This window comes from Apis laboriosa, unplaced genomic scaffold, assembly GCF_014066325.1.
Source record: "Apis laboriosa isolate Shangri-la unplaced genomic scaffold, ASM1406632v1 scaffold13_cov153, whole genome shotgun sequence".
In the NCBI taxonomy this organism is placed as follows: Eukaryota; Metazoa; Arthropoda; class Insecta; order Hymenoptera; family Apidae; genus Apis; species Apis laboriosa.
Window position 1 is genome coordinate 862,522 of NW_025221370.1, and position 18,796 is coordinate 881,317.

General features: G+C 40.5%; 1 protein-coding gene across 3 annotated transcripts in view; it reads left to right on the forward strand.

Annotated features, from left to right (window-relative positions):
- LOC122720915 (alkaline phosphatase-like) overlaps positions 1 to 18,796 on the forward strand; it is a 183,390-nt gene that overhangs the window by 19,342 nt on the left and 145,252 nt on the right. For all 3 annotated transcript variants that reach the window (XM_043948002.1, XM_043948003.1, XM_043948006.1), the window contains exon 2: positions 2,297 to 2,538. In XM_043948002.1, coding sequence (XP_043803937.1) covers positions 2,297 to 2,538 — 242 coding nt within the window. The remainder of the gene's footprint in view (positions 1 to 2,296; positions 2,539 to 18,796) is intronic.

The window sequence follows — 18,796 nt, forward strand, 5'->3', positions numbered from 1 at the left end:
GTAAATCTCCTCCGAAAAGAGGGGGGGATCAAATTTTCACGCCTCACGGGTTTAACGACGGCCGGAATCGCGAACGAACGCGGTTAAAATATTCAAAATATTCTCTCTCTCTCTCTCTCTCTCCAACTTTTACCCGCCGGAAAAGCGAGAATATTGTATTTCGTATTTCGACACGGCGATGATCGATCGCGCGTTCCACCAGTGTTTTTACCCGCTCTCGATTGTTATAAATTCAACGACGCGTCTCGATTCGTTGTTTCGATCCGAGGGAAATTGATCGACCGCTCGTTGCAGATTACGTGGGAGAAAAAGGGTTAAAAGGAGGAAGAAGGATAATTAAGAACAGGTTGAACGTTTTGACGGGAAAATGGTACGGTACGTGGAACGTAAATTTTGTTTCGGATTAATCGAAACGAGGTGGTGGGGGTGGGACGGTTTTGTCGTTTTAACTGTACGCGAGATCCGTAGATTTACAAAATTCATATCTCCAACGACGCTCGAGATTCTATTTGCGCTCCCACCGAAATAGAAATTAAACTTCGTTACGTGAAATTTCATTCGTTTTAACCGTCTATTAAATTTGTATTAATTATCCGCTCCGAACGTGTTTATCAAAATTCACGCACATATGATCCATGCATCGACAATTGTCTGATTTCGACCGCTCTTCGTAATTATTGCTCGTTTCCATCCTTCCCTTTAACACTGTCGCGCGTGTTTCTAACGAAATCTCCTTCAGGCGCTGTATCAAGTGTACTTCATAAATTCTACCGATATTTTAGTCGCAAGAATGACGCATCATTTGTTTCCATCGTTACTATATTCGTGTCTGCAATAAAAGTATTGATAATAGTAATTGTATTGACAACAGTATCGAATAGTAGTATGATTTAATATATTTTGGATATTTTAATTTGGATAATACGAATGCCCTTCGACTAGTAATAAATATACTTCTTAGTTGTGAATTGTATATAAATTATTCGTGTGGCTTGTCTATCAGATATTGTTTCTCACAATGTCAAGTAATCGATGGTCAGAGCACGATATATTCATAAATCTATACTCGCATCACCATGAGACTCGTGATACCTCAAAATTAGAAGATTTAGAGAATTATTAGCTGCGAAATTGTTAGGATTATCCGAAAACAAAACCTCGTCAAAAACCTTTCAACGGAGTGAACATAATATCGCCGTTCGGAAAAATAATTCTGATATAAGCATTAGACTGTATGCAAATTATATTATTCGGATAAAAGGCGACAAACGGATCGAAGGAATTTAAAAAAGGCAACAACTTTTTGTCCCAAATTGTCCTCAATTGATCAACCTCAGCTTTGTATAGGATGTTTTAAAATTTTACATTCAAAATAATTTTTTTATTATTTTTATAACAATCTGATAGTTTTATTACAGAATATCTTTCCAAATACCTACACAAAAGATCGTTCACAAATAGTCAAATAACCCGAATATGTCAACGTGTCAAGAGCTTAACGATACAAGAAAGACGGTTGTAAAAAAAACGGGAAAACGATGATCGAACGAAACGTGACATTTTTTTCTTCACTCGGCGCAGTTTCTCCGAGGGGAAGGCACGGATTCAACTTAATCACGACTCGTATATCGGACGTTGGTTTTATGGAAACGCGGGTTCGGCGATACGGCACGATATGGGTTCGAACTTGCCCATTAGCGGCTACTACTCGGCAACCGCGTTTCAAATCGTAACGACGGGATCTTGGAGCACCCTCTGTCCGTAGGAAACGGTCGTTCAGCTTAACACGCTTCCGGCGATATCTCGCCCACCCCGTGCGACGAGATCATCGCGGATACGGATTCGGCCAACTTACCCTATCGAGCCCAACTTCTCCCTATTCCTAAATCTCGATCGTCGATTCGTCGTATCGCGCGAAACGTTTCCTTCCTTTCCCGACTTATCGTCGTTCTCTCTACGTATTTGGAAGCTCTATTCGATTTTGGCACTTCTATTCTCCAAGTCCGTCTCGCTAACAGATTCAATTAAGATATCCCTTCGCCGACACTCGAACGAGGAATCCTCCGAAAACCGAGGAAAATTGCTCCGAGAATACGATTTATTCTCTCTTTACGGCGAATCCAATAAGATCGATCAAAAAATTATCGATCGAGGAATCAAACTTGTTTTCGTTTTACCGTTCTCGAAAGGGATCTTTCCACCTGGCCGAAGTTGAGTTTTCCTCGAACGCCGAGAAGGATTAAGACGGGATGGATAGAGGTGAGCTGAAGCGAGAAAAAAAAATTTGTGTTCGCAGAGAGGGTGGCATGGTACGAGGGTGCGACACGCGCGATCGAAGGGCGTATTCGCGCGTCGGCGGCGACTTGGAGCGCGCCACCGCCGGGCGGCGTGGCGAGGGGCGTCGTTCTCTTCGTCGGCGACGGAATGGGGATGAGCACCCTCACGGCAGCGAGGATCCTCTCGGGTCAACGTCATGGAAACACGGGCGAGGAAGCGCAACTCGCGTGGGACAGCTTTCCAGCCGTGGCACTGGCAAGGGTGAGTCCTCTCTCTCTCTCTCTCTCTCTAACTTTTCTCCACTCTCATCCCCTCCTTTTGCTAGGCGCGCGTCCTACTCGAGGAAACCTTCCCTTCCCTCCGCGTCTCTTTCCATTCTCTCTTCTATTCGATTCGAGATTTCCTCGCTACGCAGGACGAACGAGTCATCCGAGATTGTCCTTTCCTCGTTTATATTTTGCGAGTTATCGCCCCCACGCAATTTTCTCCAGCTTTTCGACATCTACGATATACGCATTGCAGCCTTTCCTATCGTATTATTAACGCATTATTCTCCATGACGCATCGCTGTCCTTTGTTTTCACCGAGGAGGAGGATTTATATATATATGAAACGTGTAATTCGAGGGCTATTAAACACAGGGAGTAGCATCGAATATTTTTTTATCCTATCTCTTGGCGTGAATTTATTATTTCCTAGTCGATTCTTTAGTCGAGCGAAAATTTCAAGAGCGTCCTTTCCATTTTTATTCCTCCTCTTCCACTCGAAATAAGCGAGGTTTCCACGAGAAACTCTCCAATAACGTTCCTTTCGGGATCTCGGGAAGGTGTATTCGAGCTTATTACCACGTCAATGTAAACGAGCATCTCATACCCTGAGAGGGAAACACCAATATCCCCTCAACGCCTCCGGCTTATCAACCTTATTTCCCATTTCTTTTCTCCAATTGTGCTCGCATTCCGTCCAATTCGCAACGATAACACCCCCACTTCTTTCTTCTTCTTTCTTCATTCGTTTCCGCAAATCTTTCGAAATCTCTCGATCTCTCATCGCGCCTCGTCGATTCGATCGCGATCCTGGAAGGATCTAATTAGAAGGAGCAGGGGATGACTGGTGTTGGAATATTCGGGCGGATGGCACGATTGTTTTCGAAATTGTGACCGCGGGGATTGGACGGGATTGGTGACGAATTGCACGTGCATCCTACGTTTCATAATTACGCGGGGACAAGTTGAAAAGCGAGCGGCCCGGAAATGAGAAACGCGCCAAGGGTGAATCGATCCGAGGGTCGATCGGAAAGAGAGTGCTACGAATTTCGTAACTTGCGCCCCGGCAAATTATCCTCCAAACTTCTCGTATATTACGTTTCCGTCCAAATATCAGCGAGAAATTTTCGATTCCTTCTTCTCGATTAAAAAAAAGTTTTATTCGTCTTCGTTCGTTCGTTCGTTCGGGATCGATTTCGAATATTTCGGATGAAAATACTAGCCTTTGTTCAATCAAGATAAAAAAACGAAAAAAAAAAACAGGAGATTTTTGTCTGAGCACAACGAATAACGCGGGGACGAAATTCTGTTTACACGATCTGAATTTTCATTCGTTCGACGAGATGCGCGCTGATTGCAAATTCTTTTGCGAGCCTCCCCGCGCGAAACGGGTAATTTCTAGTAGTAAAGGTCGAGGACGAGTAATACACGCCGTGAGTAAATTTCTCCCCTTCGTTCGACGCATTTATTTCGCCCCGCGTAATCCAATTTGCATCCGGTTACTCCTTTACGCCGTCTACTTTTCCATCCGAAATATAACCGGGTAGCCCTCTCTCCAACTTCTCCCAAACTTTATCGGGGGATTTCCAGCTTTCGTCCCCGACATCGGTTTACGGACTTGCTTATTATCCGACCGACGTAATCGACCTTCTCAATTGTGCACAAACTTTCCACCTGGATCCTCTCTCTCTCTCTCTCTCTCTCTAAGCCTTGGAAATCACCTTGGAAAATTTACGTAATTACCTCGATGCAGTTCTAATATCCGTGTTCATTTTAAATTCGAGCGAAACTGGATTAGCGTCCGACCGTCAAAAGTCTCTCCTCCTCTCGAGCAATTAACAAGAACGCGTGTATGATCTATGATCCTCTCTTTCCATGTTTCTTTCCAGATATACTTTTCCATCCGAACCTCGTACTCGAGGTCGGTCGAAGTATCCTTTTCTTCCGTTTTCTTTTCTCCCCAAAAATTCCCTCCGCAGCTCATTCACGCGCAAGATCATTTTTTCGAATTGACGAGAAGAGGTAATCGAGCCGTTGTTTACGATGGAAGCGATCGCAACGGTTCGATTTCCCGCGGACAAAGGGGGGGAAAAAATAGCTTGGCATTTTAAAATGGGATAAAATACGATTGTATCGAGTGGAGAGAGCGAAGCGAAAATTTTACGTTCGATCGAGCGATTAATTAATCGTACGAAAATAATTTGAAATAATTTTTCCCCTCGTTTAATCGATACATTACGCGGAGGAATAGTGGAGGTTGACGAGGTTTCTCTCGGCGCTTAAACTCCCCGAGTCCAAGTCCTACCAGTTTTCAGACTCCAAGAGTCGTGTTTATTATCCCGTTGATGCAATCGCGTTTCAAAAGGAAACGCAGCTCGATCGATCTCGAACGAGGCGGTTTCCAACTTGACTAAACTAAACTACGTGTTTTGAAACGGGAATATATATTCTTCTTGGGTTATTTTTCGAGTAATTGAGAATGGCTCGTCAAATGGAGATATCCGGATATTCGTTCGAAACGAAAAAAAGAAAGAAAGAAGAGAAAAATATATTTTACGGTTGAAATAAGCAGGTTGTTGTATCACACACTTTTTTAATATAACTCTCTCCCGAGTTCTTTGCGACTTTCCCCTTTTTTATTTCATTTTCGTACTTTCAAAGCGCCTTTCTCCTTTAAAGCTTTGCCCTCTGCATTCCTCCCTTGCGGTTCGAAAATGGACAAGATCGGGAAAAGTTTTCGCGCAGTCCTTCAGGACTCGGAAGACTTCGATATTGCCTACACAGTCGCTTATTATTCTTCGAGAGTAACCTAAACTTCCTCCGTAGATCTTCCTCCGTAGATACTTGCCGGACCAAAATCTTTAACTCAAACTTTCCAACGTATCCGCGTATATAAAAATTTATATACTTTTTCTCTCTAAAAATAATCGTTTCTCCTTAAAAGAAACTTCTTTTGGTGATGATTCAATTTCGATTCGATTTGGATTTGATTAAACGCGAGGAAACGTGACGAAAAAGAAGAAAATTTAAAGGGCCCCTTCCGCTTCTTATTAAACGGTGCAACTCATTTATTAGTAGATCCAAACTTAAAACCGTTTCTCGAAAAAGCTACCTCCTCCTTTCTTCCTCTACTCTTTTCCCTTCCGTTCCGTTTTTCTTAAACTTTGCAAGCAAGTCCTTCGAGGTTTCCACCTTTCCACTTTTCGAAAGCTGACCAAAAGCCTTCTTATTATCGTATAGATGTAAAAGTTTTCCTTTCTAAGGAAGAAAGTCGAGTCGAACTCGTTTCGTGTAGGGACAGATTTTTATGAAACCTTCTTTCCCCCCCTCCTCCAGCACACTTTTAATTTATTTTTTTCTCTACCCATATTAACTCGAATATTATCCGCTTTCTTTTCTTTGTTTGAAATTTCTTGAATAACGTATATCTTTCTTCGAATGTAGAATTTTATAATAAATAAAGACTCGTGATCGTGTCGTATTTAAAAGAAAAGAAAAAAAGGAAAAGAGAAAATTTCACGTGAAATTCTTCTTATGAGAGACGTGACCGCTTAATTTGAGGCTGTCACGGCTAATCCTAAATGCGCGGAAAGTTTGTGGCAGCCTTTATTACACGAATTCTCTCTGAAAGTGACAACGCGTCGTGTTCTTCCTCGTCTTTCTCGCCGTGAAATAAAATACCTTTCCCCGTTACGAACACGGAAGAATATCTTTTAATAATTACCCTTTCTTTTTTTCAACCAATCGATGAGAAATCTCTCGATTTTTCAATAAAATACACGTATATATATATATATCGATGCATACCACTTTTAATCTGATTTAATCGATAGTTCTTCGCGATAAATTCTTTGCGTGATAAAAATCGATCGAAAAAAAAAAAAAGAAAATAAAAATCGGAAAATTCACTTTCCCGCGATTCTTTCCTTCGCACGAATGAAAAATCTCGCTCGCTATGCGTTCCATACTTCTCCCCGATCTTCCCCCCCCCTCCAGAATTCGAACTTCGGCCGCATCGATATTCATCCAGCCACGTTCTCGATCCGCTCGAATCGACCCCTCGAAAGAGGGTGGGAGTAGTAGAGGCGAAACGGGGTCACGGTTTTCGAAAGCGTTTTCAACCCGTTTCAAAGCTTGGACGAGCCTCGAACAAAACCCGAAATGTTTTACGCGCGAAAATCCCTCCTGGCTCGCATTTACGTCTCGCATTATTTCCGCGTTAAATCCCGCATTAACGCGCGGTTTATCGCGTTATCGTATCTCGCCTCGATCGTTCCCGTTATCGCTGGACGAAAAAAAGGGGGGGGGAGGGGGGGAGGGGGGGGGGGGAAAGATTTCGTTAATCGCCACGGCGATTCGGTGGATCATCGGTTTCGTCGGTCGCCGGGTGTCGCGGTGGAATAACGATTTATCGAGCGGGACGTTCATCGGGGATAATAATAATTAATTAATCGAACTATGGCAAATGAATAATGGAGCGGGCTGGAATTAAAATTAGATCGTGCGTCGGATCCTCTGCCGAGGTCTGCTTTCGCGATTCGGTGATTTGGATTATTTTGTGTTAATCCGAAATCCGCTCGATTCGTTATGGGCAGTGAACGATATCCGTGGAAAATCGATATCTCTTTTTTGTTTTCTAGAGAGAACAGGAGGAGATTAAGAGAGATCTTAAACTCGAGAGAGACGATCGTATGACAATCAATGTGAAATCTCACCATCAATTTTTCCAATATTAATCATTCGTTCGAGGGGAAAGGGAATTGTTTATTTTCGCGAGATCGACGATGATTCTTCGATATACTTTCTTTATATTAAGAACGGAACGAGAAAGAAGGGTTAAATTATATAAATTATTCGGATTTCTGTTCTTTCTTTCCTACGTCACGTATCTCGCCAGCCTCTGTAAAATTTAAACACAGTAAAATAAGATTTCTTTATTATCTGTTACGTTAGAAGACACTCCCTACAAATCTTCTCCCCTTTCCGTCTCCTATTAATTTTCTGCCAGATGAGAGCGTAAATATAAAACAGCACGATAAATCAGCACGAGTGATACATTCGGTTAGAAACGTGTCTCGATTATCTTGTTTTCCCACCGCGCACACCACGCCATGTGCCACGTCGTATGCATTTTTCAATCGTATACGAGTCCCATTTCTGTTACGAGGGAGTTGTTGATCCCATCATGGGATACGAAAACATCTCGCAAAAAAAAAAAAAAAAAAAAAAAAAAGAAGAAGAAACGATTTTACTCGAAGCGTAGAACGAGACTTGGTCGATCGTCGACGAATAAAAAGGGGAGAAGAAATTAATAATATTCGATCGATCAACAAACGAGGTTGTTCCACAGTTTCTAAGAACAAACGCGGATATACGTGGAAATACGGACGTGTTTAAATTTGACAGGGCGCACTAGAGTAAGGTAAATTGGAAAAGTTCAACGATGATGAAAATTCAATTTTCAGACGGAGCGATTCATTTCTAGGAGAGATATTAGCAGGAGGATATTTTTTTCTATTTACGCGATAAATTCCGATCCAAGAAAGGAAGCGAGGAAGAAAGAGGATTAATAAAACGTAACGAATCACGCGCGTAGATGCGATTCATCGAAGCAAAGAGTACCTCTCGCAACAATGGATCAAGAGGAAGGATAATAAATGTACGAGCTGGCCGTCGTTCACACGCCGTTGCCCTTTGTTTGAATAATTGTTCAACGCTAGGAAAAAGCATAAATAATTTATGTAAGCGCGAAAACATTTACGCGTATATATATATATATATATATATATACAAATGGATGGGAATCATGATGCAACTTGCTAGATTCACTCGTTTCTCGATCTTGTTTTATTTTTCAACTAAAATGACGCGTCGTGTAATCAGGATGAATAGTGGAACGTGTTTAGAATGTGAAGCAGAAGAGGGAAATTAATTTTAATTATAAGTTAGATCGAATTGGAGAGTACAGTTTTTAACTTGATATCGCTTTTCAAAGTATAATATTTGTGGGGGGATGTAAATTATATATAAAACTTTCTTCTAAAAGCGAAAGAGATAATGCGAGAAATTTCCAATTTAAGTTAATCTCGGAGTTTTAAGAATTTTAATTCGTGTCGCTGTGTAACGATCTGTCACGTTACATTCGCGAATATTGGAACATTGGATCGTGGTTAAAGTTTACAGGATTTACAGGATTACTTCTCGCTGTGTATCTATTGTATATCTTCATTAGTTCTATTTCGCCGTTTAATTCTCGTGGCCATTAATTCGACACTTGCGGTTTAAGTTCGCTTCTACTTTATGCAAATAGTTATTCAAAGTGGCGCGACAGGCGGGGTAAATTATAATTGCATTTACGTCACATATCCGAAAATGTATTATTTAAGCTCCCTTTCCTATTCAACCCTCGTATATTGGCCGGGTAATTCGCGTTAATATTAGCGAAATCGTGCATTATTTTGAGAATAATGGAAAGGGGAACCGAGGGAAAACGAAAATGAATTCGTGATTTGAGCCACGCGCGGAGTTCTCGATAAGAGAAAATATTTCGTAAATTTTATATATACACCCGTTTCAAAGCAAATCTCACGTTACTGTAAAACGACTCGACTTTATTGAAAATTATTAACGCGAAGCTAATACATCCCGTTTCCATTGTTATATTCGAATTAATAATTCTCGACAAATTATTTTCCTTAATTCATTTATTATATTTATTTATTATATTAACTTGATTTATCGCGTGAAATGAAAGTGAATTTTATACGCGATAAAATATTTCTCGTTTTATTTATGGTCGAAATATTTGTTTATTTATATGGAGGAGGGTATTTTTTTTAAAAATCAACTTTCCCTCCGTGGTAAAAATTTTAATTCAAACAAATTTAGAGACGGGATTACGACTCGAACGAAAAGATTGATCGAGATTCGATTATTTTCGTTCCAAGATTTAATTATGCTCGGTTAAAACGTTCTTTTTCGCGTGTTTGTTTGCTCGATTAGCATTATACGGCCGAGCAAACGGGAAAAGATATTTTTCGCCGCGGTATGATAATTTGCAGCTATCTCGATCCGATTTCGTTAAATTTGAACAAAGCTTTAAAATTAGAGCTCTTACAAAAAGTTTTCTCTACCATAGTCGTTTTTGATCTCCCGTGCATCAACTTTTCGTTCTTTTGCTTTAAAAAATTTCCTTCCTTTTATAAAAATATATCGTATCTTATAATTAAACCCTCGACGAAATTAATAAGAAATATTTTATAATTTACACGGAACGTTTGATTCGAAAATTTTCATCGTTGACTCGTAAATTTCAGTTTTAACGTCGATGCTCTATTCGATGCGTGCCTCTTCCACACGCAGTTTTTAACACAATAATTATTCTTTTACGAGAAAAACGAATTGCTGGCGGAACTTTCGAACAATTGAATCGCGCCAGCTAAAAAGTATGTAAAGTATATCGAGCTAAAGATGTCTATTATCATTATCTATTATCATTAATAAGCACTCGCAGCTTCTATATTCGGAAGGTATTTTCTTTAAAGCGTAATTTTTCCCAGGGATCGTTCCAAGGGAAAACCGCGTTCCGTTTTCAGAAACGGTGGGTGGATATTCAAAGTAAAGCTACATCTCGAGTATTAATTACTCGGCTCGTTCTAATTATTCATGCTACATGCTCCTGGCAAGACGAACGAATTCCATATTAGATAGGCACATTCGATAAATTTCTTCTTTAATTATCTTTAATCATTCATGTTTCGAGAGCGAGGCGGATCCATCTCGAATAAATGTTATTTGTCTATCACAATATCGTAGCTGACGTTCTCGATAAAAGCAAATCGGAACGTGGAGCGTATTTTCCAAGTTTTCAAACTTGATTTTCTCGGAGAGGAAGCTTTTTGTACAAAAAAAAAAAAAAAAAATTCGACGTCCCATATTTTTCACTTGCTTTTACAATCCATTTTCAGCTTGTATATCATGTATAAACATATCTATGGATTTTTTTTTGCCCGTAGTATCTCCACCATTTTTTCATAGATCATTTTTCACGGTTAATCCGACAACCATCTTCAATATGTAAACATTGCAAATCCTGTTCCCTTTTTTCAACAATAGCAACTTCCACTCAAATATTCAAAAGTCGCGTATAATTCATCCACGAAAAGGCAAGCTTCGTGTACTTTCCTCTCTCTCTCTCTCTCTCTCTCGATTTCTTGCTAGTCTCTCGCTCTCGTGTTTCAACATCGGAGCACGCTAATGATGTATTAGCATAGTATTTGCTCTTAAAATCTTTAATTGCGCACACCGTTTCCCTTTTCTTTTCTCTCTCCCCTTTCTCCTATTCTCTTTCCAATTTAAATCATCTTTATCCTTCTCTCCCCCAACCATCTGCTTTTTCTGTTAATTTCATTCGCCGCTTCTTACACAGCACGCCCTTCCCCTTCTCGCTGCCCACTTTCCACCTTGTTTTCCTTACCTTTTGCTTTATCCTCACCTGTAATTTTTCATTATTTTGTCTACCATCCACCTGCCTATCGCTCAACTCCTCACTTTTTTTTCGTCCCGCTTCACTCCCCCTTTCCTTCCCTCCACCCTTCCCATCCACCTTTCTGCCACTCGGTTTAACCATCGCCAACCGTTCCACCGCCCCTCTGCTGAAATTAATGCAAATTAAACCGACTTCGCGAAGTCACTTGAACGAGTGATTTGTCGCGGCGGGTATAACGATAATCCGCACGCTGTAGTAGGGATCGCGGTAAGAAACGCGTTAACAATTTCACGGGTCCGTTTGCGCGTTAACGCGGCCACCGTTTATAATTAACGAGGGGAGAAAATTCCGTTGGCGAAGCACAGCCCTTCTTCGCTGGGTTGTTGTGTTACACCGCGCGCCAAGAACGGAGAGGTTGGTTATTGGGCGATTAGCGGCCGCGATGTTCGTTGCCTCGGTAAGGAAGGAAACGATCTATCGACCCGAAGAATTCAATTAAAATTTAAAACGAAATACTTTTTCAACCAAATTTCAACCAAGTTCGATGAAATTTCGCTCGATTGAGATCGAGATTTACTATTAGTTATTAGATATCCTCGTATATTCTTATTAATATTAGCCAGCAACCTCTACGATTTACCTTAAAACCGCGGTATTGAACCTTATTAAAATTCGAAAAACTTTGAACCGCTGTAACTCCGAATGTAACGACTTTTAGTTAACGAACGAGGGATCGTTGGAAGCGCGGAAGCTTCCCCTTTAAAATGCACTTTGATCCATCTCGATACGACTTTCCTGTCCCGAGATATCGTCGTGTAAAGAGGTGGGTAATTTTTAATCGTTTAGCATCTTCGTCGCTTACTCTCGCTCGCATCTCGTTTCACCGACCTATCTCAAATTCCAGACGAGTGGCAGACGCGATTCTTGGAAGTAGTTTACGCACTTTCAGAAAAAAAAATGTAGGTCACTGTGTCGCGTGGGCTTACTCGCGCGCTATAGAAAATTTAACTGCTTGTATCTCGGCAACGGATCGAGATATCGGGATGAATCGAAAAATGATTTCAACGGTGTGACTTTCTCTACCTTCTGAGTGGATTTTCACGACAAAGTCTTCAATTAATCACACAGAAATCCCGAGTTTATTAATAAATGAGTTTATTAATAACGCGCGAAGAATAATTTATGCAGATGTGCAGTCTGTAATTATTCTATTATTTAAACGTGAACTCGTTACGTCGCTGAATACGCTTTATTTTCGAGAAATGCTTAGGATTTCTCATCGCGAAATCAAGTTACTTTTTTCCTTTTTTCTCTTTTTTCCTTTTTTTTACGGATGAACTTGCGATGTGCTCGTGGAATTCGTTAGATGAAAATACACAAAGCCGTTTCCTTTTTTGGATCGCGCACTCGTACGTGGAAGATTCGGATAATGAGCCCCCTGCCTACTTCTTTATTTTCGACTCTTCCTTCTCCCTATTTATTCGTTGAATAATACGCTCTACTAATTACGCGATATTTTATACCGTATACGAGAAAAACATTGAAAAGATAGGAAAACGAGAAACACGATCGTATTATTCCACGCCTATATTTCCTTCGTTCCCTGGATCGGAGAGCGTTGCGCGATTCCAGTGGGATCCGAGGAAATGACTTTAAACGATTTCAGAATATCTCCAGTTCCGTACGTGGTCCGAGGAATCTCGACATTTTCACAGATATCTTCAAAAGTGTCCAGGATCGCCGCGGATTTCCGTGGATCTCGATAGTTTCAGCCATGTTTTAGATTCCAATTGATAACAGTTATCGACACTCTATCCTTCCGAAATCGTCGATTTATCGATTTACGATTATCGATTTATTATCCTTCTTTTTTTCAACTCGTGCATACGATCCAAAAGTTAAACGATACCGGATATCGCAGAGTCACGTTAGATCGTGGATCAGTTTCCGCGAATTCAATATCCCTGATGCTGTCGCCTCCGATACAAATTCCACACGCGCTATATTTGGCCACGTTTTAACTTTATCCAAGTATGAATGCCCGTTATAGATCTCTAACTATTTAGTATAGTTCGAGGACGATGGAAGCGCGTGTAAAACACGACGAAGCGAGAACAGGTGAAATATCCTCTCACGAGAGGATTGAAATTACATTACAACGAGCGCGTTGAAGTTAAGCAGGCGAAAGAAAAAGCGCGAGTATCAGGAATTCTGTCGTCTGTCGGCGGTGGATGGACGACGGCGGAGGGCGGAGCCAACTGCTTTATATTCATGAATTCGTCACCTCGCCGGGCTATTTGGCGCGGCCCAACTTCCTCCCCTTCTTTCGGACATTAAAATGATAACGAGTCGGATAATACGGGGAATAGGGAAATTTACGGTCGGGCCGTTTTCGTTTCGAGGTTGGCCCGGTTTCGCCGTTTAACGAACGAGTTTAAAACGTTTAACGTCGTCACGTGGCTGGCCGGTGGCCGGCCCCACGTTTTAACGCGCTGTCGTCACGTAAATCAGCGGCCTGTGGCCATGGAACCACGGACACAGGGTGGACAGAGGGTGTATCCCTCCCCCCCTCTCCTCCTCTTCCTCGATATGATACTTGGGTGTTAATGCTGCGGCCAGCGTTCCGCCACCGGATCAGGGAACAGGATTTCGGGCTCGTGAGCGTTGTTTACCGCTCGCCAGACCGGCTGGAAATGGCCTGGAACCTATACCGCCGATGCTCCAAGGCGCAGTTAACTTTATTTATTCGCCCGTCTACCAGTCTACCTTCCCTTCCGCCATCGGAATCCACCACCGCCCGTTCCTTCCTTTTATTCGCCCCTTATTTACTCCGTTCGCTCCATTTCGATTCCTATATATATATATATGTACGTGTATATTCTCGTTGCTTCTAGAGGAATCCGTATACGGGAGGAGGGAAAGGGAAATTCTCGAATTGGACGCGTTTCAGGAATCGAGGACAAACGACTGAGGTCGATTACTAAGGGTTAAAAACTCGATATTTTTATCGGGCAAGTCTTTTTTTCGACCGCGACGTCGGGTAATTAAAAGTCGATGGCGAAACAGAATAATGGTAATGATAATTCATTGGATTCGCGAAGAGGATTGGGATGGGCGTGTCGTGGGTGAAATATGATCATGTTTCAGAAAAAAAGAAAAAAAAAAAGGAACAAGTAAGTTCAAGAATACAAAGACGGGTCGAGGTCGGGTTGATTTATGATATTCTCACGTGATGTATGCTTATGACTTTGTCAAGTTATTTATTCTCGAATATAGGCAAGTCCGCGTAATAAATCTGAGCCTCAATTTTACGACGTTGTACATCAACATCGATCGTTTCGCGTATCGGATGTGCGATGCCAACGATACATCATTCAGGTTTTCTTAGAAATTTTTTACGCTTTATGAATATTATCGCACGAATTCGAACAATTTTCGCGAATAATAGATTGATTCGTAGATTCATAGGCGAAAATTCTTCTCGAAGAGAGGGGGAAAAAAGGGGGAAAAAAATTTAAAATCCCTTTTATTAATTTCGAAAAAAAAGAAAAAAGAAGGAATTCCGTATTCATTGTTGTCCGGAGGTTAGGAAAGGGACGTTGGAGTTTTAAAGTGGGTGAGAGGCTTTATTACACCGACTCGTTCGGGTCAATCTTGCCAATCCTCCATTCGAGTATTCATTATAAATTTCCCGATAGTTGTTCGAGTTCCGATAAGATGAGGTGGAAGTCGAGTGTCGTGGAATATTTATAACGCGAGGAACGATCCTCTTCTCGCGAATCGTAACGTCGGACGGAAGTAAATTTTCGATCGTATCGTTACGATTTTACGAACTCGTATACTTCCAAAAAATCGAAAGGAAAATAAGCGCGGTAACGTTTGAAAACTTATAGGGAATGCTCGTCGCGAAGCGAAAAATTTCTCTTCTGATCAGGGATGATTAACTGCGATATGGAAGGAAACGAAAATGCGTGATCGACGAAATGCAATTTCCTCGACGAAATCGAAATGACTCGAGATTAAAGTAAAAGTTTTGTTTCAACTTTATTAAGTATCGTTCGATCGTCGCTCATTCAAATTTCTTCTTTCCTCGAAACGTGCTTCGATCACTCGTAATCTTCCCGTTCAAAGTATCTTCTTTCTAATAAAAATGACGAATACTCGTTTCTTACGTCCGAATAAAATTGGAGTATTTCCTTCGTTCCAAATATCATAACCTTATTATTATTATTATTATTATTATTATTATTATTATTATTATTATTATTATTGAAATAATCGCGTACAAAAGATCGGCCTCTAACGCGCGGCACAATATAATTTGTCACGGTGCATTTTACCGCGCCGTGACACGAAAATTTATCGATTATCCATTTAACCGGGCTTCCCTCTTTTTGCCCAGGCTTTGCGGTTAAGTACGTAAACAATTCGGGCTTGTTTATGGCGACTTTATACGCTATACATTATGGTTAAATGCCGATAAACTTGTCGATAACGAAGGTTGCGTCGAAACTGCGCATTAAAATAATACATAGCGGGTGAATACGCGGGTCGTTAGAAAATCGGCCGTCCATTCGCGTTTCGCGTTTTTAAACATCGAGAACGGAACGCAGCGCGTCCCGTTACGATCCCCTCGCGAGCTTTAGAACCGTCCGTTCTGAAGAATCCTCGTTTCCAACCTATGCTTTACGAATACCTGAATTAATCCTCGGGGGAGACGCCTCTTCCTTAAATTTTACCCCTACCCCTAGAGACACCCCTATTTCTTATCGGAGAAAAAGTGAGAAACTTCGAAACTGTGTTCGAATTCGTGAACACGCGAGCGCAACCGGTTTAGAGATAATTTCGAAATAACCTTTTCCCGATTTTCTTCAAAATGGCTTTTTCATTCGATCATCACTCGTGAAAGCGACTCGTAGACCCGTCGCAAGTTCTCGAAACTTTTCAACTTTTTCAACCCGCCGTCGGTTCGAAATTAATGTTGCGACCTATCGGCTTTCCGCGTCTCCCGCTTCCTTAATGGACGTGTCGTGATTTTTATTAATGATCGAGCAATGAGTGTAGAGGATTCGACAGGACGTTGGTGAAAGTTTCTCCCCAATGTTTTTTCGTCCGATTATATATTTTCCCTTTCGCAAAGTTTTACTCTTCGAAACCCGTTTCGCGATCATTTCGCATTTCGAGGATAATTTCTTTGTACTCGAAATCATCGGCACGCGAGAAATGGAAATCTTGTTTCGTTCATGTTTTATGCATAACCCGTTTCCCTCGCTCCTTTTTTCCCTCCCTCCCCTGCGTTTCAATTTGCGTTAACAAATCCGCGACCATCTTTCTTCCGCCGGTCTTAATTGAATTTTGCTCTGCACCCAGTAAGAAGCGAGCGAGCTCGTTTAACCAGCTCCGTTCGTACGATTAAATTCTTCTCGATTCGTTAGCCCGATATCGCCGCTAATCCAACGCGCGAAAAAAAAAAAATAACGAAACGAAAGATAAATACAATCGATCGATCGTTTTCGCGTGTCAACGAAATTTGAAAAAGGGAGAGGCAGATGCCGAATACAAAGTGTCACTTTCCTTTCGTTGCGCACTGTTTCGATATTTTCGTATGTTTTACGGAATTCAGAAGAAGGGGAGGGAATAAAATTTTATAAAACTCGAAATCGATCATTATCGCCGATAATTATTTCGCCAAGTGTCGGCGCATCGAAGTCGGTTGATAATCGTTTTTCTTTTTTTTTTTTTTTTTTTTTTTACAAAATTTACTTGATTTTTAATTACCACCATTACGAGTATTAGTTTAATTTCGAATTAATTAATGTTTCTGCTTCACGTTCGTTCTTAACGAGCCCTTCTGTCATTCGACTCGTCCCAGTCACCAACTTTTTAATTAATCAAGATCGAGAGATCGATTTATCACGGCCGATTTTATACGAGATAATACTCGTTCCGTAACCGTTCACTCGTAAAACCGGATCTCTGTTCCTGGATCCGTAAGAGTTTTTCAGGGAAGCCAGTTAATTTCTACTCGATGCGATTTTATGAAGAAACTTTGATCTTTTTATGGAGAAACTCTCGCTCATTTTTTTTTTTTTTTATATATATATCTACGAGTATACGATAACGTTCTATCGAATTTCAGTTTGTTTTATATCTTGTATATATATATATATGTATTATAAGATAAGGGAACGAGAAATATACAAAGTTGACGAAATTAAATTTTCTTGTTGAAATACAGATATATAGTTGCATTTTCTCCTCAGTTCGTTTTTATTAATATACCAACAGAGATATTTCCCAAATAAATTGGGGGCCAGACCAGAACTTATCGTCTTCTTTGATTTCTCGTCCCTCTGATAAAATGTAACTATAACGTTTCCCCGGATATTTCGCTTTCACTTTATATATTTACTTATATAGCGCAATTTCTCTCCATGATATCATATCGTTGAACAATCTAATATTATAACTGAAAAAAAAAAAAAAAAAGAAATTTCTAGAATTCTCCGATTAGATTGATTATACCTGTAAACCGTATTGTATTTCCCCAAGAGATAATTACTCAATTAATTAAATAAGGGGAAATAGGTTCAAGATCTTCGGCGATTAATCGAGCCAAACTCGAGGCTACGCTTTTCCTACGCTTTCTCACATATTTTTTTTTTTTTTTTTTTGCTCGTCGAGCGGAGAACAGTCGGCCGAAGGTCGTGGCAGGTAACTGGCTCGACAAGCCTCTAATTAGATTCTACATCATCGTTTACGTACACTTGCAGTTGTTATTAAGCGGGACGCGTTACGTTGGTGGCTCGTCGACGGCGGTGGTTGATTCTCTTTCATTTCGACCGAGATACGACCGAGAAGCTCCAGGTTAACGAGCTCTGCTTTCTTCCCTCTTCTTTTTTCTTCTTCTTTATCGTCCTAGGTGAAAATCGTTTAAGCTCAGCGTAGAAGATTGTGGGCGCAGTTTACGGTTAGCGTCCTGTTTTGCCTTCTCTTTTGTCTAATTAAACAAGTCATCTCCGGGATTTTAGATTTTCCTTCCAACACGGATCCATCGAAAATTTTCCCTCCCCTGATATTGGATAATGGGACAGGGATCGCGTTACTTTATCTTAAAATCCAGCCTTTATTAACTCGTGACACCTAATATATTCTTTAATAGAAAACTCGTTCCAGGCAGCCGATTATATCGGTTTTCGACATCATTTTTCGCTTTAATTGAGTAATTTTACGGATAGTTTGTGAATTATTCTTTATTCATAAAAATCTGTGATGAACAGTGTTCAAGGAAAAAATTGGACGATCCACGTTTCGCTCGACACAGTAAGAATCGTAAAGTAAAAATCTTTGGTATATTTTCTAATAGAAAATCGTTCGAGGCAGCCGATTATATCGGTTTTCGATATCATTTTTCGCTTTAATCGAATAATTTTACGGATTTTATAGATCATTGTTTAATCATAAAAATCTGAGGGACTATTCGGCGAAAAAATAAGTAAAAATCGTGAAATAAAATCTTTGGTATATTCTCTAATAGAAAATCGTTCGAGGCAGCCGATTATATCAGTTTTCGACATCATTTTTCGCTTTAATTGAATAATTTTACGGATAGTTTATGAATTATTCTTTATTCATAAAAATCTGTGATGAACAGTTTTCAAGGAAAAAATTGGACGATTCACGTTTCGCTCGACATAGTAAGAATCGTAAAGTAAAAATCTTTGGTATATTCTCTAGAAAATCGTTCGAGGCAGCCGATTATATC